Here is a 26,552-nt window from a genome sequence, read left to right on the forward strand (position 1 = left end):
GTTTGTAGCAAAACAACTGTTTTCGTTCAGTTGTTTATGGCTGTACCCATTAAAGCAATGATTATAACATTACTAACCATACTTTTATTATTCTCTTTTACTTTTTTAAGTTCTTTAACTGGAAGATAGGACAAATAAAGAGATGAAGGAAAAGAGGTTAGGAATTGCCGCTAAGAAGAGGAAGAAGATATCAGTGGAGATGAAATTTGACATCGTTAAGTGTTCAGAAAAAGGTAACTTTTTTCTGCTCCCTCTCTTTGTAAGCCAAGGGTTACCTGTAAGTTCAATGAATCTGACATTAAAAATTTGTACTGTGCAGGATTAGGCAAATGAAATTCCACATTTTTATCAAAGAGTTATTACATATTATGGTAAAATATATGGCCATGACACTGTTTAAATGCCAAAATAGAATAATTTTTTCATTATTATGGGCTCCTTTTATTAAATAGAATTCTGTTGTAACAGAACATTTAACCAGTTATATATATATATATATATATATATATTATATATATGATATATACTATATATATATATATATATATATATATATATATATATATATATAATATATATATATATATATCTATATAGATATATATATATATATATTATAGATATAGATATATTATATATATATCTATAGATCTATATTATATAATAATATATATAATATATATATATTATAATATAATTATATAGATATTATTATATATAATATACTAATATATTATATATATATTATAATATATATATTATATTATATAAAGATATATATATATAGTATTAATATATATATTAGTTAATACATATATTATAATTATTATATATAATATATAATTATTAAGATTATATATATTGATATATATTATATAATTTAATATTATATTAATAGATATATAATATTATAATTATATATTATATATATATATATATATATATTAATATATATATATATATATAGATACTATTATCAGATAGATAGATAGATATATAGAGATATATAGATATATATAGTATATATGATATATATATATATATATATATATATATATATATATAGATATATATATATATATATATATATATATATATATATAATATATATATATATATATACATATATATATATCTATATATCTATATATATATATATATATATATATATATATATATATATATATATATATATAAACACTTTAATCATAATCAGGACTTGGATCACGAGGACGATATGGAGTGCTGCTAACTTGAGTGCTTGTGTGAGGTTTGGAATTTCTTCTGTAATGGTAATATTCATCACGTTGCACATATTTCAAGTCTCCATCATCTCTGTAATGATGAAATTCTTGTTGAAGATTATCAAATTTATGGCCTTTACTATTCAAGATGGCATGTCTTAGCTCATCCTTTGATGCTCTTGTTACCGAGAGTTTTGCACTTTGTGGTACCCTGGAGCACTGATTCTTAGAATATGAATGTCTCCTGTTTACTTGTTCTTTTAGAAATCCTTTATATTCAGATGTTTTATCAGGTACTGAAACATCCTTTGCACCTTTCACTACAACATTTGATACAGTTGTCCAGTCTGGTTCAGGGGGAAGTTCATCAAACTGTAGTGGAATTGTGTTAACCTTACTCCAATATGCAGTTTCTAAATCTGTTTTGGTAGAATCCTCATTGCATATTTTTTGTGGAGACATTTCTTTGTGGTATTCACTTTTGTTTGGGTCATAGGTTTTGGTATTAGGTTTTGTATCTGCAATGATGTATGCATCCTTTTCACTTTTCACGACGACATTCAATATAGTTGTCCAGTCTGGTTCAGGAGGAAGTTCATCAAATCTTAGTGGAATAGTGCTATCCTTCGTACAAAATGAAGTTTCTAAATCTGTTTTTGTAGACTCCTCTTTGCATATTTTTTGGGGAGACATTTCTTTATAATATTCACTTTTGTTTGGATCATAGTTTTTGGTATTAGATTTTGTATCTGCAATGATGTATGCATCCTTTTCACTTTTCACATTGACATTCGATATAGGTGTCCAGTCTGGTTCAGGAGGAAGTTCATCAAATTTTAGTGGAATATTGCTATCCTTCCTACAATCTGTAGTTGCTACATCTATTGTTATAGATTCTTCATTGTTAGAGTTTTCATAGCTTTCATCATCACCTTTTACCTTAACATCAAGGACAGCATGCCTGCTTGTTTCTATTTCAGAATCATCTTGTTTCTCATTCATGTTGTAAGAAAAAACTTTTTGTGGCTCATCTGGTTTACTGTTTTGTATTTTCGAAGTCAAGTTGTTATCAGTTGTAGTCTCCTTATATTTGTCTTTATGAATATTGTGTGGAGGTATTTCTTTGTGATATTCACTTTTGTTGGGATCACTGATTTTTGCATCAGGTTTTGTATCTGCCATGATGTATCCTGTGAGAGTAAAGGGAAAATTTCATAATTAGTGTATGATAAGCAATATGAGTGTGACTGCCAAACCCCACATATTTGTAACTGCATTTCTTCTGAAAATTCATATGAATAATTAAAAATAGAATTGAGTAATGAAATGTGAAAATATAATTACATTAAATTCCTATAGTATCCTTGATACCGTTGTGTATATTTATTTTGCAGATCTGTAGTACAGGCTACTGTACAGCAGTCCCTGGGTTACGACGGGGGTTCCGTTCTTGAGACGCGTTATAACCCGAAAATTGTTGTAAGCCGGAACATCACCAAAAATCCTAAGAAAACCTTATTTTTAATGCTTTGGGTGCATTCAATACTATGTAAACTGGATTCTCATTGCATTTTGCATATAAAAACCTTCAAATATTGATTATTTTGCCTTTTTGGTGACATATTTCTTCTGCCAGATGAGCGTTGTAGGCGTCGTAACCCTGGAAATAATTTTTGATGAATATAATTTAAAAGCGCCTTAACCTCGGAACGTCGTAAGCTAAACCCGTCGTAACCCGGGGACTGCCTGTATTAGTACGTGTCATGCCACTGACATGGACAGACGTATCAGTTTTGGCAGTTTTTGTGTTCTAATCTCCTTAAGCCCAGAAACTTGCAAATCCTGGGTTACCAAAGGGCCAAACGGTATCAAAGCATGGGAGTTCTACACATGAAAAGAAGAGTATCACTTATTACATATGGGTGGATGACATTAGATAACAAAACTTGAAGCCCAGGAGGTGATGCATAAGACTATGCCAAAACTTCAGGCTAGTTAGGAACTTCACATAGCATTCACAAGTAGTGGCACAATTTGACAAAGTGTTAGAACCGGTTTTTGCTTATCTCAGGCAAAACGGGATTAAGATTTTGTTTGTTCAGTCATTTCATTCAGCCGTTAGGAGCATGTTCTGAGGTTTGCATTGGTAGAATAGTGATTATTGTTACGGTTAAACATATTTGTATGAGAGAGAGAGAGATAGAGAGAGCCTTGGTGACAAATGGTGAAGAATACAAAGGAAGCATAGAGCACTTATTAAGCTACTTGAAGCATAACTCAGAAATTGAATGCTCTTGTGCACTTGAGTTTTGACTGAATGAGATTTATATTGGTACTTCCATACTACATATACTGCAGTAGCATAAAATCACAAGGATCAACAATTTCAATGAGCAAAGGGGATTTGATGGTTGAAGCAATTTGTTTTAAAACCTTTGTTTACAGATATATGTACAATATAAAATCCAATTTCCTTGTGCAGAGATGTTGTAATGGTCACTCTGCCATGCAAGGTTGGAACTTAATAGGAATAGTATTATATGATTGGAACTTAATAGGAATAGTATTATATGATTATGCTTAAAATCCATCTTAAAAATTTTTTTTTGTCATTTAGCCACCAAAAATATTTTGTTAAAGTGTAAACAACAGGCATTGATGGGGTAGATCAAACTTATATCTCAGAAAATAAAACTAAAAAGATTTTGTTATAATTTAGTATCAAAATCATACAATTTGGTGATGGTTGAGGCTTCAACAAAACTCACTAGGCCAAGGAACAGTTATCTTTTCATGTACTTACCTCCCAGGTTCACAGTAGTTATCAACTTTCTTACTCCCAGTTCACAATGTAGGCATTACTTAAGGTTCTGTGCAGCATCCCTTCAGCCCCTATCTACAACTACTTACATTCCTTTTACTGTACCTCTTCATATTCTCTTTCTTCCATCTTAACTGTCCACCCTCTCCTAACAATTGTTTCATAGCGCAACTGTGAGGTTTTCCTCCTGTAACACCTTTCAAACCTTTCACTGTCAATTTCCATTTCAGCACTGAATGGCCTTAGTTGCTCCAGTGCTTAGCATAATGCCAAAAATCTATATAAATCAAATCAGAACAAATGAAATAGCTTTTAGCTAATCTTTCCTTGTTGTTAGTCAGTTTTAATTGCTAAAAACTGACTTGGAATAGCATTTACCTTTGGTTTTTGTTTATAAGATTTAACACTTACAAAGATGAATTTGAGGTAGAAAACAGGTGAAAATTGTATTTATATTAATTAACATCTATTGAGTAAAGTAGATAATTATAAAACAAACTGCAGGCATTAATCCAGCACAGTAGTAGCACTGATAATTGATTTGATAAAGGCTTGTGAATATGTTGAAAAGTTAGGTTTGCTTTTATCTCCGCAGCATGGCACAGAATTAACTCTCTTGCACACAGGCCGAAAATATAAGGGTGTAAGGTACACATGAAATTTTTAAGAAAAATCATAGATATTTTTTGGAAATAGTCATTAAAAAATATAATAATTAGGTTTAGGGAGTTTGTTTTATACCTAAATTGTGTAGAAATGTTTGATCTTTCACGTGGAAGCAATAATTTTCCTATAAATGTGTTTGCTAATGAGCTGTAATTGATTAAAAAATGCAAATTTTTACGGAGTGCAATTTTCAGATTTTCCAACCTACTTGTGTTGACGTTTTGTATTGTAGCTAAGTAAGCCAGCAGCGTCGGGTTTGCATTTTCTTCAGGATTCATCATATGTCAACCCAATGGCGTCAACTACGTTTTCTATGAATGACGCTTTTTTTTTTCGTGAATTTTTCCAGAAAATAATTTACATATTATGTGCCCGGCATGTCACCTGTGCACACAGAAAAAAATTTGACACACGCTATGCATCATCAGATCACGAGAGGGTTAAATGTGAAAGAACTCGTGTACTTTTGATTAGTGACTGCATTGTAGACAATTATAAATATTGTATGTGGTAAGGATGTCACCTTTTAAAAAGCCTTGATGTTGTAGACATGGGTTAAATTCAAGGAATGTTGGAATGAATTTAAAACAAGTTGCATAGGTTCTTCCTTCTATTGAGTGGGGGCAGGTCATTTGTTTGGGTAGCCTTTCATGATGTTGATAGGTGAATATAATAACACTAGCATTTTGCTCTTAAGTTCTGTAAGATACTTATGCATTGTGTTAGTTACGTGTACAATCATCACAGTGAAAGGAAATCCATGGTGTTAATGATTTTGGTACCTAGGTTAAGATTTAAAGCATTTCTTCCTATCTATTAAAAGTAAAATGTGGGTTTAACTCTGTTTTCAGTCTTACTCTGACTTGACGGTTTTGTAAAGAGAACAAATTTTGTTAGCCAAGTGATAAGAAATATATAATTTTCATCAAGTTTGATAATTTACTGTGCATTTTGTGACCAACAAGAATTACCATGTACATACAGAGGAACCTCGACATACGGAAGTTCCTACTTATGAAAAATCCAAGTTACGAAAGCAAAGACGAAGATTTTTTTTGCCTCTGTATACGAAAATAATTCAGGTTGCGAAAGGATAAAGTCTGAGATTCGCCCAGACCACTGAGAACAATTTTAAAACTCGCGCGCCGCCAACTGAGTAGACTTGCCACCATCTCCCGCTCTCCCATTGGTTCCTGATGCTAGTCACCGCCATAAGATCCTGCTCTCCTATTGGTCAGCATCATGCCTCTATGCAAAGGCGTTCCTTGACCATTTTTTGCGGCAGTGTTATCGTAAACACTGGAATTCATTCGTTCACATATATGTATTTCATTTGTTAACGTAAATTTGTGTTAGTGATTTCGCTTTCGTTGTATTGTAAGTTACTTTAACGTGTTGTGTGTGAACTTAATTACTTACGTTATTAGCCATGGGTCCCAAGAATGTTGCTGAAGTTCACGGAAAGAAGAGGATGCTTTCTGTGGAGAACGAAGATGGAGATAATCAAGAAGTGTTAATGTTTTCTGCCATTTGTTAATGTGATTCGTAAAGTTTAGTGTTAATGTTTTCTGCCATTTTTTAATGTGTTTCGTAAAGTTAAGTTTTCATGTTTTCTGCCATTTGTCCTCCTCCTCTGTTGCCACTTTCGGAGATCACCTCACACGAAAGGTAAGGTTCCACATTTTACTACATATGTACCTACATGTACTTAAAGTATTTCTTGTACCATGTACACTAAAGGGATTTTGACGTAAGAAAAATCTATTTCTGGGTGATTGGCTGGTGTCGCCCTATGAAAGTATCCTTAATATCATTCTTTCTAGGCAAAATTAATCTAAAATTACCAGAGAAAAACAAAATTAAGAAAATGTCAGTAAAACTGACTCGCTCACTCTATAAAAGAAGTGTCGGTATGAGAATAGGGGCGAGTGGGAACACTACCACGAGTCATTCACCATTTAGACCTTCCAATCAAAATCCCCACCAGAGAGAGCTGATACTAAGGGGTGATGCGGCCGCTACTACTACTACTACCGACACCACGGACAGCAGCGCCCCTAGCGGTCATCCTTAATCTATGAACATCTTGTCCTGCAGGGTGGGTAAACAAGGACAGGGTGGGTTTCATAGGGCGACACGAGCCAATCACCCAGAAATAGATTTTTCCTACGTCAAAATCCCTTTTCTGGGCTCAGCTCGTGTCGGCCTATGAAAGAGTACCAGAGAAACAGACAAGATGGGAATAAGGACAAATGAAAATCAGTTGTAAAAAAGAGGTATATAATATAAGTGAATCAGGGACATTACACAATACAAACTAAGTACTTAAAGCTAACTTATCCTAAACAATGACATGATAAAGAAAGCAAACAATATAAAGTACTTAACATTAACTTATATTAAACATAGTAATATCCAGTAAAGCAATGTAAATTAACATAATAGATTCACTTAAGTAAGATATTTACATAATATACAAACACATTGTGTCCTACCCTAGCATAAAAATAAGGGTAGGGACACTGAAGTACATTATAAGTACATAGTGTGGATGTCCCTAGCAAAAAAATAAGGGACAATCCACCAATATGATCTCAGCGGCTAAGGCTAGAGTATCCGAGTAGCATGGCGATGGGGTGAGGCATGTTGGACGAGGTAGGTAGAAAGGAGACCTGGATCTATACTATGACTACTATACAGTATCAGGAGAAACAATGTTTCCCGCTGCTACTGCAGAAAATTTTAAAGATTCCAAGGACTTTAGGTAGTGACGTTTAAAGACTGTCGGAGATTTCCATCCAGTACACTTTTTAAGATCCTCAAAGTTCATATGTTGAAAGTAGTTAATTGAGGTGGCTACTCCTCTGATGTCATGTGCTTTAGGAAATGAATCAGGATTGGCTTGTTTAATGAAGTAAAGGATCTGTTGTCTAATTCCTTTTACCGATAAAGTACCACCTTTTTCTCTCATAAAGAGAGAACCTGAGGATCTTGAGGATGTGCGAGATAGAAAGGCTCTTAAAGTTGATACTGGGCAGAGAGAAGGATCTTGCGGAAGTGGGATGACTTTCCAAGGAGCCCACCTTGCAAGAGGATCCTCATTTTTAGCCAAAAAACTACGATCCGGAGCAAGCAGAACTTCTCCTGAGGGGAGGAATTCCACATGACCCGCATCTCTGGATAGAGCCGACAGTTCTGAAATTCTAGCTCCTGAAGCTAGGCTTAATAAGAATAATGTCTTTCTAAGAAGCATTATGAATGTACAAGACGAGTTGTCAGTATCTGAAGCTAGTTTGAGGACATCATTTAAGAACCATGAGACTGCAGTAGGCCTTTGAGAAGGTCTAAGTCTAGCACAGGCTTTAGGAATAGACGTAAAGTAAGATTCTGTTAGGTCTATCTGGAAACCCAACTGGAAGATCTTCCTCAAAGCCGATTTATGAGTAGTAATAGTGCTAGCTGCTAAACCTTTTTCAAACAAGGATCTGAAAAAGGATATAGCTAAGTTAACTGTCATGGTTGTAGTGTTTGATTCTTTCAGGAAGGATGCTAATTTTTTAACAGCTGAGTCATATTGTCTAATATTTGACTCTCTCTTATCTGATCTAGGAAGAGGATGTTTTGTGGATCAATGTTAGCATCTTTGTTAGCCGCAAACTTCATGAAGTCCATAAAGTTAGGGTCTGAAGAATTCCTGAGGAAGCGAACACAGTCCTCATTTGTACTGATTGTGACAGCTTGGGATTGGGAATCCGTTGAGGTCGGAGACCCAATTCCAGAAGCAGAGGATACCAGTTGCTCTTGGGCCAGTCTGGAGCAATCAGAGCTACTTAGTCCCTTGAAAGTCCTCAGCTTGCTCAAGACTTTCAGAAGAAGATTCACTGGAGGAAAGACATAAATTTTCCTCCACTGATTCCAATCTAACGACAGGGCGTCCGTGGCATAAGCCAGAGGGTCCAGGTTGGGGGCCACATAGCAAGGGAGCTTGTGGTTTGTTTGTGAAGCGAAGAGATCCACTTGGAGACCTGGGACTCTCCGGCATATCCACTGGAATGACCTGTCGTCCAGGGACCATTCTGATTCCAGAGGGACTGACCGGGACAAAGCGTCTGCTATCACATTTCTTACCCCCGCCAGGTGAGTGGCAGACAGATGCCATTTGTGTTTGTCTGCTAGAGCAAAGATGGCTATCATGACATGGTTCACATGTTTGGATTTGGACCCTCCTCTGTTGATGCAATGAACTACCACTGCACTGTCCAAAACTAGTCTTAGATGAGACTTTTTCGGGGGAGAAGTCTCTTCAGGGTAAGAAATACTGCCATTGCTTCCAAGACGTTTATGTGGAGCTGGCGGAACTGAACTGACCAAGTCCCCTGAACTTGTTTGAATTGAGAATATCCCCCCCACCCGGACAGGGAGGCATCCGTGTGAATGGTTAACACTGGAAGGGGATATTGAAGGGGTACTAGTTTGGCCAGGTTCTTCACTTTTGTCCATGGACGGAGCTGATTGCGAAGGATCTGTGGAATTACTGACAACTTGTCTCGAGATTTGGCGTTTGCTCTCGATCGCCAAACTCGGTTTATATCTTTCAGCCTTGCTTTCAGGAGGATGTCTGTCACTGAGGCAAACTGAAGAGAACCTAGGATTCTTTCCTGGTTTCTCCTTGATGTCTGTTTGCATTTGAGAAATTGTTTCACAGACTTGGCTATTTCTTTCCGTTTGACCACCGAAATTGACAGATTGTGGGAAGACAAATCCCATTGGATTCCTAGCCACTGAAAACGAGACTCTGGAGTAAGTCTGGATTTTGTCTTGTTTATCTGGAACCCCAGATGTTCCAGAAATTGAACTACCTTTTTCGTGGCTTTGAGACATTCCTCGACTGTTGGTGCCCAGATCAACCAATCGTCGAGGTATGCTGCTACCATTATCCCTTGAGTTCTCAATTGTTGAACCACCACTTCTGCTATTTTCGTGAATACCCTGGGGGCTACATTCAGACCGAAGGGCATCACTTTGAATGAGAACGTCTGATTTCCTAGTTTGAAGCCTAGGAATGGGCGGAAGTGCCTGGTTATAGGGATATGATAGTATGCGTCTGTAAGATCGATGGAGCATGTGACGGCTCCACGGGGAAGTAAGGTCCTTACTTGCGAGATGGTAAGCATTTTGAACTTGTCGCAACGAATGAAAGAGTTTAGCCTTGACAAGTCTAAGATTACCCTTCTTTTTGTTGAGCCTTTCTTTGGCACGCTGAATAAGCGACCTTGAAATTTTAGATGCTTGACTCTCGCAATAGCTCCTTTCTGAAGGAGTTCCCTCGCGTAATCTGTCAATTCCTTTGATGGTTCCTGATAAAATGATTTGATTGGAGGGGGATCTTTGATCCAACTCCAACCCAATCCCTTGGACACGATGCTCTGTGCCCATTTGCTGAACCCCCACCTGTGACGGAAGAGGAACAGCCCTCCCTCCCTACCTGGGGAGCCTCACTGTTGTTGGGCGGGTTGACCTCCTCGCCCTCCTCTGAACTGCCTTCCCCTTGCCGCTCTTCCTGTGCCACGCTGGCGAAAGTGGCCTCTCGCTCTGCTACCTCTCGAAAGCCTATTAAAGGGAGGGTAAGCCTGACCTTCATACATAGGGTTGAAGGCCGGCGAGACTGCGTAGGAGGTTGAGGGTTGCGACTGAGGGGACAACAGGAGGATGGGTTGGGCCTGTTTTGAGGTTGATGGTTGTCCCTGTTGGGTAACTGGGACGGCCTGAACGAACTGCTGTTGCTGCTGATGTTTCTGGTAAGGCTGGAACCTTTTACCAGACTTCTTGAGTTTCTTACCAGCAGCAGGGGCGGATTCTTGTTTCCTCTTAGAGGAGATGCCCCACCTAGCTCTAAGGCTCTGGTTGAGCCTAGCAGCCTCATGGTGCACCTCATTCACAGCGGACTCTGGGAAGAGGTCCGCCCCCCACATACTGGAAGCCAGGAGTCTATTAGGTTCGTGCCTAATAGTGCACTCCTGCAGAACATGCTTTCGGCAGTTCCTCCTAGCTTGGAAGAAGTCGAAAGCATCCGTCTGAACTGTTTGGAGCTGAGACTTGGCCAGAATCTTGAACAGCGGTTCTGTGCCATACGATAGTGCCGCCATTTCAGTGATAATTAAGGAGTTGAGGGACCTCCCAAACCTAGTTCGAGCATCGAACTCTGCCTGAATCAAAGTATCAGGCAGCCTTGGAAGCTTTTCGCCAAACTGGTCCATTGCGCAGTCTGGTTTAAGTTTACCAAGCGTGAATGTGGCAGGCAAGTTCTCCCACAATTCTCCAAAGGCTGGAAAGAGCGGAGAAGTAGAATCCGCTTCCCTCAGCTGTGGCAGGGCTTCATCCTTGAGGACTGCCTGAAGAGTCGCTTCCACTATTTTGGTAGCGAACGGAAGAGAAGCCTCCTCCTCCGTCGCGAAAATAGTGAAAGGACTCTTGAAAGCCTGGAGCTTAGTGTTGGTACACTCCCAGTCCTCCAGGCAGTGAACCCATTCCCGCTGTGCGTGCTCTCTACTATATAGCACGTTTTCTCGGGAAATCTTGTCCTCCCTAGTGAGGGCCGCCACGGTCAGCCTAGCATATCCAATGAAAGGCTGAGTCAATCCCGGAGGATAAAACTCGAAGTCCTCAATCCTTCGAGTTCCACACTCCGGGACAGAGATCATACCGTCCTTGAATGGAGCGTAAGCGGCCACTCTCCATGGGTTATCCATGGAGAAGGCTGGTAGCGACTCATAAGGAGGTAGCTGGAGAATGCCAGCACCTGCTACTGGGGAGATTGGATGAGGAGCCTGAGAAAGCCCAGCTACTCGGTCCTCATTCTCTCTAACTCTGTTAGAGAGATCTTGGATGGATTGGCCCGACTGACTAAGGGTGTTTGACAGCTGCGCAAACATCTGTTCAAACTTGGTTCCGAGGGCAGAGACCTGCGAGCCTACCATCTCTCCTACCTGTTGCATCACCACTGCTGAGAAGGCAGTGGGATCAAAGGTGCTCGGTCCCGCTACTCCAACCGGCGTTGCCGGAGTGGATGCGGTGGAGGCCGGAGAAGGCATTGGCTCAGCTGGAGTGCGAGCCTTCTCCTTAGAAGCCTTGCTTCTAGAGCTCTTGGAGTACGAAGAGCTCGGCTTAGCCTTCACCGCGTCAGCATAGGAAGTCGAGGACTTCTTTACTGAAGAAGACGACGACGACTTCTTAGAAGTCGTCTTATGGAGGGTCTTCTGTTCTCTCTGTCCCTTCACCTTTGGGGGTACAGAGAGAGCGGGAGAGCGGGCAGGGATCTCAGATCCCGTAAAGCCTTGAAAAGAAGCAGTAGAAGGGACAGGAGAAGATCCAGGAGCGCCTAAGGAAAGACCTTGGGCGCCCGACACACCTACCTCAACCAACAAATCCTCCGCCCCTACCGCCATAGGTTCGATGTTCAGGTCCAAAGTTGCGACGTCTGGGACCGGCTCGTGCGTGGCCACGGACCCGAACGACTGCTGCACCTCTTGCTGTATGGAAGCGATGAGAGGGGCTGCTGAGATGGGATCAACGTAGCCTGTTGATTTGCCGCCGGGGAAGATCTGAACGGCCAGCTTCTTATCTAAGATGTACGGCTGGCCCTTGGCGGCGTTCTTCCCGAAGCCGCCCACCCAAGCCTTCAGGGTTGCTAGGGCGACTTCCTTCACGGCGGCAGCCTGAAAGAGAAGGCGAAATGAAGCTTCTAGTGGCGGGGACGGGGTTTAACAAGCTTATGACTAAGTGTTATTAGTAATACGATAAAGAAGTCTAAAATCGACTTAACCCCCCCACCAGCTGACTGACAAGGTCATAGCAAATGGTGCAGGCTTCTGGGTGCCAGACGATCATGGCGTTGTGGGTCGTGGCACACGGGGCGTGAGTCCTGCACTCATCGTGGGCGCAGGGGTCGTACAGCGTCGCGTTACACCCCAGGACCTGACAGTTGGTAGCCTGTAAGTGGAAAGATACATAAGTATCAGGAGAACACTTACAGCCTAACAATTGCTCCGCTGCATGCCGGAGCGTGAAAGGTAGATTAAACCAGAGCCCCGCCATAATAGGTGTGGTAACTAGGCGGTTGGAGTTGTCTAAGGCTACGCCGGAGACACGAGAAAATATCCAACCAGGTGTGGTGGTGAGCCATGAAACCACGACGGAGAACGACGGAGATGGTATACACACAGTTAGATAATACTAAAATTCACCGTAAAATTAGGGTACATCCTTATATTTATAACGAAATATATATAAATCTTTTCCCCGTCTACTAGAAGAGTGCCCGGGTAAGAAGCAAGCTCTCCTCCGGTAGCGGGAAAAAGGCAGGATATAGTAGGCAAGCAATAGACCACTAGTAGTGACCACCCCGCCCGCTGGCGGAGCCAGACGAACTATAACCAAAGGGGCCCCAGCTGCAGCGGAGGCTCCGTTCGTTATAGTAGGGGAAAGGTGGGACTGAGCAATGGGGGGGGGGGGTGGCCTACTCCTCCCCGTCCCAACAACTACCCGCTCGGTGACCCGGTACCCGAGACAAGTGGTCGCCCTATACCCCAGCTGGGAGGAACTCCTGGCCTCCTCAGAGAAAGAGGGAGGAAGGCTACTGAGGTTGTCATGGTAACCAAGGAGTCCCCCAGACCCCTCCCTATACCTGGTAGGGAGGGAAGGGGAAGGGTAAGGTGCTATGGAACACGTGACCGCAAGTGGCCTAAGCCGCGATAGCAACACAACCGTGGAAGGGCCACGTGAACCAGACTGTACCAACGCATGGGACATGCACCTAGGCTAGCCTAACACCCTAAATAAAACTAAAATTATATCGTAAAAGGTGGAAAAGACACTTTTAGTAAAAGAAAAAGAAGCCCAGGAGGAGGCAAACTGTTCCGAGGAACAGTTGACTACTCGGAGCCAGCGATAGCCGATGAAGAGCAAGAGCCTGGATGCTGGGCCAGAAACACAGAATAGCCCTAAATACCAAACTAAGAGAAATGGTAAAAGGGCTGTCCTAGCTATAAAAACGATGTAAAAAACGATGAACGTGATATAGTAAGCCCATAAGTATAAGAAGTCCCAGTATGGAAGACCGGGAATTCTTAACATGAGGCGGCATGGCGCCGCCACGAGTCGACCGGGAAACCGTATATGACCTATTAGAAGGAAAATACTGGTCCCTGCAAGACTAAAATACGGTAAAATACTACTTATGAGGCACTTAACTTAGCCGATGCGATGGCAGCACGTTCCATGGTGAATAAGGAGATAAATCCAAAGATAACACGGCACGAAAGAAAAAAGCATACAACGTGTACCGCTAATAATTAAGGATGACCGCTAGGGGCGCTGCTGTCCGTGGCGTCGGTAGTAGTAGTAGTAGCGGCCGCATCACCCCTTAGTATCAGCTCTCTCTGGTGGGGATTTTGATTGGAAGGTCTAAATGGTGAATGACTCGTGGTAGTGTTCCCACTCGCCCCTATTCTCATACCGACACTTCTTTTATAGAGTGAGCGAGTCAGTTTTACTGACATTTTCTTAATTTTGTTTTTCTCTGGTAATTTCAGATTAATTTTGCCTAGAAAGAATGATATTAAGGATACTTTCATAGGCCGACACGAGCTGAGCCCAGAAATACACTTTATTTACAGGTACGTACTACAATAAAGGTTATGTTAGGTATTGAATGGTCCAAATTGTTGTATTTTATTGTTTATTGGTCAATTTAGCTTTATTATAAAATTTACTGTGGTGTTTTTGTATGGCTTGGAACGAATTAGGTAATTTACATGTAAAACGTAGTTCAAGATACGAAAAAATCAGGTTACGAAGGCCGCTTCGGAACGGATTAATGTCGTATCCTGAGGCACTATTGTATACGTAATTTAAAGAAAACTTCTTCTGTCTTAATTCCTAACCCTAAGGTAATCTATTTGGTTGTGTGTTCCATTCCACTACTTTGAAATATTACTAAATGATGATCTCCCTTCATAAACTAGGTGTTATTGCTGATCAGTTCAAAACTCAGTATTCATTTTCAGTTCATACACTGCATCTTCATTCCCCACTCCAAATCCATGGCCTACAGGAACCTCCTCATATCCATTTTTGTTCCTTCCAACTGGCTCATTTATAGCTGTTCTTATTTTCTCTCCACGCTATACCATTCTAATCACTGATCATAGTTTTCCTTAAATATTTTCTTCCCTTGGGTCTGGTAGCCTATTTGAAGTATGCTGAAATTATATTAGGAATATCTTCCCCTACTATAACATTACCTTTATTAGTGTGTCACTAACTCATTTTAATAACACCACTTGTTCTTCACACTCACTGCTTTTACTCTTCTATTTCTTCATGTCTGTGACCCACAAAATCTAAAGCCTAAACCTATTATCTGCTGTAATCTACTACTTCTTCACTGACTTTGTTAATCACAGTGGTAAATCCTGCGTTACCTTGTCAGATTACCACACCAATAGGTGAATACTGTTCTCATTCTTGACACATCCAGCATGGTTTCTAGATTTGGCTAAAGTTTTTACAAAGTCATGCCCTTGAAGTTGTTAGTCACAGTTATAAGCGGTGGGCTTAGCCTTTGAGTACTCCGTAGGGGGGTAGTGCCTTCAGTGTACCTCATGCGGTGCACTGTAGACATTACTTAAGGTTCTTTGCAGCATCCCCTTTAGCCCCGAGCTGCAACCCCTTTCATTCCTTATTCTGTACCTCTGTTCATATTCTCTTTCTTCCATCTTACTTTCCACTCTCTCCTGACAGTTGTTTCATAGTACAACTGCGAGGGTTTCCTCATGTTACACCTTTAAAATCTTTTGACTATCAATTTCACTTTCAGCACTGAATGACCTCATAGGTCCTAGTGCTTGGCTATGGCCAAAATTCTATATTCCATTCCATTAGCCTTTGGCTAAAAAGGTCTGTCTGCAAGGCACCAGTTATCCTTCTAGTTGCCTTGTGTGACACGTATGGCTACAGTTGTAGTACATAATCTTACACCCCACCACCAAGCCTCATACTCTTCACCATTTTTGTTAAAGGAAATGTATTTGATCAACGGTTTTACAGATGATATATTTCAGTTGATTTCATGACATCTCAACAAGATCACATTTTATGGCCTATAAAATAGCAAAGCAACACAATTTCTCTTAGAATTCATAATATTCAAGTACCTCAGAGTTTGATATTTGTATGTGCAGTTCTTTACACTGCTTTGGTCTTCAATAGCAACTGGTTCAGTTCATTCGAAAATGGAAATTTAGTGTCCTTACCCAAGTTCTAAAATATTTCCAAGACTGCAAACCAAAGGTAGTATTCCAAACTTCTCAATATGAGATACTAAAGGGCAAATGGAGTGCTTGTACATGATAGTAATAATCTGGTTTGAGTGTTAGATAATTATATCTTATCTATAAGAATACTGTTATGGTGGCAAATCAGTACTGTTCATAAGTACTTGAAATAATAATCATCTTAAATTTGCTGTGAAAAATAATATGATTTTTTTTATTTTCACCATGTTTATTCTTGAATGTTATTTATTCAGAAACAAAGTTCTCTTCATATAAATTTTTTATTGTATTGATTAGCTTGCCTTCATAAGTCTGTTTAGTTTTGAAGCAGTCTGGCAGTTGATTAGATATAAAAAAGCACAACCTCTGACCTTGAATACTCGTGAAGATGGCATAGAACTTGAGGAGTCTTAAACTGGGTAAATTTTAGGTGAACTATTAAATGACTGAGAAACAGTCACATTTAAGTCTTGATTTTGCCCAACTAATTCTATTTGTAGAATAAATATCAAACGAGATTTCAGATGACATTATTAATACAATTTCATCCACATAAGACATGAACAATTGTGTTGAATATGCAAGTATGAATGTTTCATTTCGTGTTTTTCAGAATTATATTTTAATAAAACAAAAATTTCTTGTTATGAGAGCTTTGAAGTCTACCAGAATATAAGTGCACTGGTGGTTCAATATTCACAAGTTTTTAGATGCCACTAAATCTCTTAATATGTACATTAGTATAAATTATTTCACACTGTCAATAATAATTTTCCTAAATTTTGCCCAACATGTTTCATGATACAAAACAGAAAATCAATTGCTTACTGTGTATCTAAGCTCTTGGTAAACTTATTAAATTTACCAAATCATGTTTTGTTTATGCATTAATAATTTAGTTAATCATGTTTTCTAGGCAACAAAGAAAAATCCATTCTTCATATATTTTGATGTGTGTTACTCCCAATTAATGCTATGGATTTCCAAATATTCTTATATATCAAGTTAACTATACTACCTTGGAAACAACTTACAGCCAAGGGGAATTATAATTGATAAGTTCTTCATTACCGGTAGGATTTTGAGCTGTTGTCTGGTGAAGGGACAATGGTGGACAGTGACTGTGATCACTGAACCTTCAAGAGAGAAGTGAATTGACATTGACTCTACTGTAGTACATATGCCAGTCCAATTCAGGTTTTGCACTTAAAATTGACATAAACTCTCCACCATGATAACATTTTGGAAAAGTGTAACACTTGACTAATTATGAATTTGTCGATTATACACATTACTCTTTACATTCATAAATATTTAGCCACAAATATTATTTAATATTTAATTTACTATACTTTGGAAGTACCTTACACCCAGTGGAAAGTATAATTGGTAAGTTCCTTGTCACTACAAGGGTTCCAACTGTTGCCTGGTTTATAAAAAAAAAGATAGTGACTTAGACCACTGAGCCATTAAGAGAGATAAAAGCATCCAAGAAAAGCAATTGAACATTAGCCTCTCATTCTAATGTAAATTACCATTCTTGGATGTTCTGGTGTTTTGACATAATGACAGTTTTAACACTTCTGTTTTTAGAAAAAACTTTTACTTGTCTGGGCTCTAACTTTTATTGTGCTTGTTTTATCATTTTAAACTAAATTCAATTTTTACTGTCCACCAGGCTTATACTGTAACCTCTTCTTGGGATTTATCATAAAGAAATAATGTTCTTACACAAATATTTTACCTATAACTGGTTTCCATCTCAGGTTCTCTTTAAACACTAAGAATGTCTTAAATAAGAAACTGACTCGCCTGTTATAAGTACAGCACTGAAGTACTGTACAGTGGAAGAAACTTCATGCAAGTATCCCATACATCCAAGATGATAAATTTAGAAATAATCTAAAGTCATAAATAGAAAAACATTTCACATAATGCGTTACAAGTCATTCTTATTCCAAAAAATCCCCTCACAATAGGGTCTCTTTTTGAATTTAAGGATAGAATCTGTCCAATAATGCAACCGTGAGTCATATACAAATATACTTGCTGCTGATGTAATTTTTTGGACTTATGTAGAATCTACTAAACAATTGCTGTGGATCAGAGCAGATTCACATAGAGGTGTCAGTCATTGTACTGGTTGCAGATTGTTCAATCCAGAATTCTCAATATTAGAAATCATTCAAATGATATATAATGCTGGAATCAACTCTGTATTCTGACTCCTCTGTTTTGCCCCAAACAAGTCATCCACAGGAACTACTGATTTTATAATAGTTATTTATTAACCAGTTGGTGCCCAAGTTGAACTCGCACACCTCTGTACAGTTGTATCTGGCTTGAGCTGATTTTCTTGGCCCCTTTACTTTTACTTTCGAGTCAGTTCAGTCTTCAACTTTTAGTCTAGCAGGTGCTTTTCCTGAAATGTCTTATTTTAATGCATATTTATGGAGCATGTCGAGGCACTTATTTGTTAGAGCAAATAGATATCATGTATAGATGACCCACTGTTTCCTTGTCACCCTGTCCACACACACACATTATATACGTATATATATATATATATATATATATATATATATATATATATATATATATATATATATATATATATATATATATATATATATATATATATATATACAGTGGTACCTCGAGATACGAGTTTAATTTGTTCCAGAACTGAGCTCGTAAGTCAATCGGCTCGTATCTCAAACGAATTTCTCCCATTTAAAATAACTGAATTCAATTTAATCTGTTCCGGAACTATGAAAAATCCCCAAACCATTGTAAATTATGAATAAAGATATGTTTTTAAATAACAAATAAACATGTATAATTATCAAATACATAACAAAATATGAAATAAAGAAATAAAAGAGTTATTTAGCATAATAGTCTTACTTTGGAGACAGACGAGTGCGGCTAACGAAGGTGAACGGCGAGGAGGAGGGAGGGGGGAAGGGATGTAGGCACTCTAGACACGTATGTAAACGGCGCTTTTTTAGAACTTAAAACTATTTTCGTAACTAAAACTAAAACTACACTTTCCTTATTTCAATTGAAAGAAAAAACTTAAAACAATGCATTTAACTTTAAACTTAAACTAAGCTTAACATTTACGTAAATTTAATTATCACTTGTTTTTGCCTTCTTGGCTGCACTTTCTGTACTTTCACTCGCAGCTCTTTTCAATAAAAATTTATCCAAAGAACTTTGGTTTTGCCTGCCTTTCAAAATGCTTCAAAAATGTGACAAACAAGTGTCATTAAAAAGCGCTGAAGCACGACCAGTTGCCACTTTTTCTGGGTGTTTCTTTTCAATGAAATTTGACAGCTTTTCCCACATTGCCAGCATGTCTTTAATTTCACCTGTAGAAATCACTTCCTCTGGCTCTTCCTCCTCCTCACTCGTGCTAATCTCTTCCAGAATCTTCGTGTGTTGCATCATCTGCAGCTCCTTCAAGTCCTCAGTTGAGAGTTCCTCCTCATGTTCTTCGTCAAGTTTGTTGACGTCACCCTCATCTACCTCCAGACCCATCGACTTTCCGAGAGATACAATCTCCTCCAACTCTTCTTGCTCGGTCTCAGGCTCAAACCCTTCAAAATCTCTTTCTGCAACAGCATCAGGCCATAACTTTTTCCATGCAGAGTTCAACGTTCGTCTTGTTACCCCTTGCCATGCCAAGTCAATGATACGTAGACAGATCACGATGTTGTAGTGATCTCTCCAAAACTCTCGAAGGGTTAGATTTGCGTTTTCCGTCACTTCAAAACAGCGGCGGAACAAGTGCTCCGTTTACAGCTTTTTGAAGTTGGAAATGACCTGCTGATCCATCGGCTGTAGGATTAAAGTCGTATTGGGTGGGAGGTAGAGAACTTTGATAAACTGGAACTCCTCCAGAATATCATCTTCAAGACCAGGTGGGTGGGCTGGAGCATTATCAAGGATGAGCAATGCTTTCATCGTGAGTTTATTTTCTTGCAGATACGTCTTCACTGCAGGGCCAAAGACAAGATTTACCCAGTCAGTAAAAAACTGCCACGTAACCCATGCCCTAGCATTGGCGCGCCACATAACGTGCAATTTTTCTTTCAGTATCTTGCGCATCTTGAAGGCTGGAGGATTTTCCGAATGATAAACTAGCAGTGGCTTCACTTTACAATCCCCGCTAGCATTTGCACATAATGCAAGGGTCAGACGGTCCTTCATGGGTTTATGGCCTGGCATCATCTCCTCTGCTGTGATGTAAGTCCTCCGTGGCATTTTCTTCCAAAATAGGCCCGTTTCATCGCAGTTGAACACCTGTTGCGGGATGTAGCCTTCCCTTGCAACAAGCGCAGCGAACTTTTGGATGTACGTATCGGCTGCTTTCAAGTCCGCACTCGCAGCTTCGCCATGCCTCACCACTGAATGGATGCCAGTTCTCTTCTTAAAATTATCAAACCAGCCATGGCTTGCCTTAAACGCTTCTTCTGATGCCTCTTTAGAAGTTGATGTCTCTTTCTTCACTAAGTCGGCATAAATACTCCGTGCCTTCTTGCATATTACTGTCTCCATCACTGTATCTCCTGCCAACTCCTTCTCTTTCACCCACACAAGCAGAAGCTTCTCCATTTCCTCGTGGGTATTTGTCCTTAATTGGGAAAGAATTGTGGTTCCTTTTGCTGGTGTAGCACTCTTGATGGCATCCTTCTGCTTCAATATCGTACAAATTGTCGATGTACTACGGTCATAGATCTTTGCGAGTTCAATCACTCGTACGCCACGCTCATGTTTTTCTATTATTTCTTGCTTTAGTTCTATCGACATCATCCTCTTCTTCCTGTCACCATTGCCCTTAGCACTCACTTTCTTCGGCCCCATGATAACACACATAAAAGTTCAGTAATCACGCAAAAATCAAGCAAAAAAGAGTACAGCGCACAAGATACACTTTGATTCAAGCGGGTAACACGTGCGAGTGAGCGAGAGATGCTCTCGGATGATGCTCGACCCTGCGCGCCAACTAGCGGGACGCTCTGGAAACACGGCTCGTATCTCGGATTTGGGCTCGTATCTTTAATGAAAATATGGCCCGAGCTCCGGCTCGTATCTCAAAAAACTTGTATGTTAGGCTGCTCGTATCTCGAGGTACCACTGTATGTATATATGTATGTATGTATATATGTACTATTACACACACACACACACATACACAGTGAACCCCTGTATTCGCGGGTTTCTCTCTGACGCATATCTACCCATTATTTGCAGGAAATTTGCCTATTCACTGGGTTTTCCAACGATAAATAATCACTAATTAGTGTATTTTGATGTTATTTTCATGCCTAAATACATTTTTATGATACAAAAATTATTTACTAATTTTCAAATATTAATATTGATCAATACTGTATTAAAGTTTAATAAGATTAAATGATATCACATAATAACAATAATAATTCTCTCTCTCACTTACAGAGATGTATGTTTTTTGTATGATAAATAAATGATTTACTAATTTTCAAATATTAATATTAATGTAAAGAGCTATCAATTCATTAAAGAAAATACTACAGTGAATTAGTAAGATTTTAGTTTATAAATTTAAAAAATTATGTAAGAATGAAGGAATCCCAGTCTTCACTCATCTTTCTTTTGAACTCTACGTCCAAGCTGAGGTCCAACAGCTGTCTTTTTATCCACATGGAAGAAGGTGGGAGGGGAGTAAATGACAGTTTGATATACGAATTGGCATTGGTGGCTCTCTCTCTCTCTCTCTCTCTCTCTCTCTCTCTCTCTCTCTCTCTCTCTCTCTCTCTCTCTCTCTCTCTCTCAGAAATAATTCATAATTTCACTCTTGATGGTCAGATATATAACGAGATATAAATCTCGTTATTCTATTTTAAAAGGTAGCGATGGGCCAGGAGCAGCAGGCAACTGGTAACATTTTCTCTCTCTCTCTCTCTCTCTCTCTCTCTCTCTCTCTCTCTCTCTCTCTCTCTCTCTCTCTCTCTTCCTGACAACTCTCTCTCTTTCTCTCTCCCCCCTCCATTATCTAAGGTCACCAAATCAGACACGGAACTTACAAAAATATGCATTTATTTAAAAGCAAAGTATTAACTAAATTAACTCAGGTTCTTAACGGAATGGTTAAATGAAATGTTAAACTCAAATAACCCCACTCCATATTTCCACTCCAATAATCCAATATTATCTTAGTCATTAAACTGGGCAAGTCATAATACAGTACACCATAGTAATTAAGTCAGTTCCCATTTCTCCAGAACAAGTCCCCTTGTCCAGAACAATTCCCATTTCTCCAGAACAATTCCCCTTGTCCAGAATCGCCTGTTAGAAGACAGGAGAACATCCTGATAAGCATAAGAGCATAATCAAAGATCATATGAAACAGAACATCTCTGAAATGAATATTCTAATACAATCCAGCCACACTTTGGCCAAAATAAAGAAAAGGCTTACCCATTCAGCACAGTTTGCACAACACTATATTAAAAACACTTTGCAGAAGCCATCCTGGCTCTGCCGCCTCTCTGTAATGCTCTCCCCTTCTTTGTAATCTAACACACTCATATGTAGGGAAAAAAGGCTCGCACATACGAATTCACACACAATGTTCACGCCCATGAACTGCTTGTAACCAGTTTCAAAGTCACCTCTGCGCTCATAGCGACAGGACGAGGCACTGATTTGCTAAGACAGCAATCTTGATCACACCACTCAAAAAGACATGTCAGCATTCCTAAGCTCGTCACTTGAACTCTCTGTCTCTAAGGAAGTTAAACTGCTGACTTCTCTACATTCTAAGAAATGTCACAGCATCTCATATTACAACTGTATTTAAAATATATTATTAATCATAGCAAATCCCTCTTTATGTAACAGATTGCTCGGCCACCTCTAATGCTAACACCAGCCTAGCCATAGCTCGCATAAAACAGCTTATACATATAAAAAAAACACATTGGCCGGCTCATAAAACACTATGATAAAAAATAACAGCACGTCTCTGGCAGTACAATGTCTATCACACATCATCTCCAACAGCCTGCCTATGGGCTATAATAACAGTTGAAATATCTCATCATCTTGAACTTTCTCACACTCCCATGTATGTGATTGGTTTGCAACTGTACAGACACGTGAAACACGCTGTAGAAAGGCGAAACGTTTCCCCATGGAAGACAACTGGCGATTTCCGTAGTCCAAAAGCGCTGTAAAACCCCGTAGACTCGTAGAAACTCTCGCATGTGGGAACATCAGCAACATCTCTGCAACGGTTGAAGGGCGTCTTGCTGGCGTTCTGGAACGATGTTTATGGTGTTCAGTATGTCAGTCATGTCATCAGTCAATTAAAGAAAAATTAACCCCAGACATACTTCTGTCAAGTAATGACCTCAAAAATTCTTAAAAATACTAACTGAACGTCTTCCAATTAACCCCATTTAATCACCACTAATATGACCACTGAACTAATTTCTAACTACAACTCGTGAAGGAACTCCAAAAGATTGCTAAATCATATATCACTATCGTAACCCCGTAAAGAAAATATCAAATCCTCCAACTTAATTCTCCAATAACATAAAAAAAACCCTCAGACTCACAGAAACTCCACGGACTACTGTCATCACATTTCAAACTCACGAATTCTCACAAGAAAAAAAAAAAGCTAAACAAACCCAGCCCCAAATTATCACCAAAAATGTTCTCTCAAGCTTTGATATTTCAGTAACCCACAAAATCAGCAAAAACTCTTTACTGCTTAACAGCAAAACCCTTTTTACTACTTATATAATTAATCTCCATGGAACATAATGCCAAACACCCATTTTATCTAACTCACATATCCTGACAAATTATATCTCCTGTCCTAAAATAGAAATGCTATGTAAGCTTAACCCCAATTACGAAAAAAAAGAAAACAAAATAATAGCAACAATAATAAGTGAACTTTCTCCATTACAAAGCACATAATATATATAATATACATAATCCAACATTTTCCCTCATAAATGCAACACGTATTGTCATAGAATTTGCTGTCGCAACAATTTAATCGATCGGAAAGGACCCCCTTACGAAGTACATCTCTGAGAAATGCCATAGTCAACATCTCCGAGAATAGTGCAAAACTCTGAGTAATCAACACTGAAGGAAAAGAGTCAGCAACCGGACTCATCACGGCATTATCAGCAAAAATCCACCTGTGAACACGTCAGGTGCTCGAACTGCACTATAGAAATGTCTAGTCAGACTTGCAACTTCAGAAAACCATGATTCTCCAAAAAAAAAAAAATCTATACTGACACCACATAATCACATTTCACAAAATTATCTCCAGAAGATCACCAAGGTGCTAAAAAAAAAATTGTCATTAAGACATAACTCCCACATGATACTGCCCCAAGTATATAAAACAAATTATCACTTATTTGGGATATAAACTACGGTAAACTCACCACAATTATATGCCGCCAAAAATAACGCACTGGTGAATATAAAAAAAATGCAACATCTCCATAGGGACTCGTAAAACTGCAGCACAGTAATGCCACTCAAATATATCACCATGTTAATAATAATACCACCCAGGCAATATAAAAATATCCCTCCATTTGACTAATAACCACACATCACCATATTCCCCGTTATTTCACCAGGAACCATATATGGAATAGAAACAAGTCTCCAAAAAATATTATTACACGTCCAAGCAGAGTCGTCAAAAAATGAAAATCTGTCCCCGAAAAATGCACTCAAAGCATCTAGCTGATACACTCAAAAATATTGCCACATATCTCCTCTCGCAAACTTTTCCATTTGCACAAAAAAATGGCTGCAAAAATAATTGAACTAAACATAGCTCTCATCACCATAGGCCTAAACTATGGACTATCTCCAACAAAATAAAATATCACATATCCAAAATATTATATCTTCAATTCTCCAGTAAAATAACTCGAAAAGCATCTCTAATGAGCTCATTGTTACAGTAAAAAAAAACTATAAAAACTCTGTTTAGCATAACTGCTGAGAAGGGAAAAACTTGGCAAAATAAAGTTGCCCAGGAAATTCTAGAAAATAATCCTCAGTGTGCCATAACTCAATACAACAAAACTTCAAATCCAAAGTGTCTAAGCAAAGGCTTCCCCATATGAGTTTCCTATCTCTGGCAAAATTGCAACAAACGCAATTGTGCGAGAGGCCAACAATTTTGGAACACAAATATCCAGAGAAATAAAATGTAGTGCCATTATGTAGACATGCAAAAAATGCAAAAATTCTCCCCTAAATATCTCTGCAGTATCAAACAGCTGAAATTATAAACACATTCCCGAACAATGACTCCAAGTCACGAACTGAGATATTAAAAATCTACACAAACTGCTCGGAGAGAAAAATAAATTCAAATTCGCCCATGATAAAAAAAAAAACTTGCATCAGCGATGGCTAACGTCCAAAAAGGGAAAAGAAAAATCAATGGCACTGTTAACTATTCCCGTAACATCTGTAACTCACGTAGACTTCAAGCAACTGTTTGCTGAACCCATAGAAAAAGGGAAAACTAAATTTGTGGTTAGTACCTCCCATATTCACAAAACATCACCACCCTTAATATTCATTACAACACCCATGTTAGTATAAAATAATAACCAATATCAGTATCAGAACTCGCCAGTATCACCAGTATTAAGTATCAGAATCACCAACTATCAGTATAAGTACTCGCCCATTCACCAAATTCACCAGAATTGCCATCACCACCCATAAAATCATTGTCACATTCACCAAAAATTATTACCACCTTGAACTCTAATAGAATCCCCATAAATATCTCCAGTAATGATAATACTCCATAATAATTCCACTTAAATATCTCCCCGTAAACAATTCTATGTGGTAATCCTCCATAAAATATCTCCATAAAATATCTCCCATATCACCAGTAAGGGCATTAATATTGCTATTTCCCTATAACTCCAATATCACCACTTGCAAATAATCTCCATTAGCATCACCAGGCACCCATTTATCACCAATGGCATCACCATTTAACATCACCAGGTACAATACCAATCATCACCACTAACATCACCAGTCATCACCATTTTAAAATAGTCTCCATATCCCAGACACATCCCCATTATTAAATAATCTCTGTATCTCCAGTTACAATTATGCCCTCTAACATTGCGTAAAGGCATTCTCCAAAGCGTAAGGAAAACTTGCACCAAATTCATATGCATTTCATTTAATTTTCTCTTCACTCAAAAGAAAGAACAAAAATCTTTCTAAAAGAAACCCTACGGGCATGTCACATCATCCCTTGTGGCTATCAGCAGATGTGGCATTAAACTATGTCGTCAAGGACTCAAGAGCATGGCAATGAAATTTTCTATCAAGGCAAAACTCGCCCCCATTACCCCAGCACAAAGAAAAAAAAGGGGAGTTCACCCTCCCTTCAAGCCTTCCCCCTCA

General features: G+C 38.8%; 2 protein-coding genes across 3 annotated transcripts; both read right to left on the reverse strand.

Moving 5' to 3' along the window:
• Positions 1–1,184: 1,184 nt before the first annotated feature.
• LOC135210860 (uncharacterized) lies at positions 1,185–16,151 on the reverse strand. 2 transcript variants are annotated; one of them, XM_064243760.1, is made up of 2 exons: positions 16,044–16,151; positions 1,185–2,434 (listed from the first exon to the last, which is right to left on the reverse strand). In XM_064243760.1, the coding sequence occupies exon 2, from the start codon at positions 2,424–2,426 to the stop codon at positions 1,203–1,205; it is 1,224 nt and encodes a 407-aa protein (XP_064099830.1). In that variant the 5' UTR covers positions 2,427–2,434; positions 16,044–16,151; the 3' UTR covers positions 1,185–1,202. The 2 variants fall into 2 exon arrangements, with proteins under 2 accessions (XP_064099830.1, XP_064099831.1); XM_064243761.1 differs by lacking the exon at positions 16,044–16,151 and adding an exon at positions 6,151–6,223.
• Positions 16,152–19,865: 3,714 nt separating this feature from the next.
• LOC135211336 (tigger transposable element-derived protein 1-like) lies at positions 19,866–20,933 on the reverse strand. Its single transcript, XM_064244652.1, has one exon. It carries the CDS (start codon positions 20,931–20,933, stop codon positions 19,866–19,868), a length of 1,068 nt encoding a protein of 355 aa, XP_064100722.1.
• Between the last annotated feature and the right edge of the window lie 5,619 nt (positions 20,934–26,552).

This window comes from Macrobrachium nipponense, chromosome 4 (genome assembly GCF_015104395.2).
Source record: "Macrobrachium nipponense isolate FS-2020 chromosome 4, ASM1510439v2, whole genome shotgun sequence".
NCBI lineage: Eukaryota > Metazoa > Arthropoda > Malacostraca > Decapoda > Palaemonidae > Macrobrachium > Macrobrachium nipponense.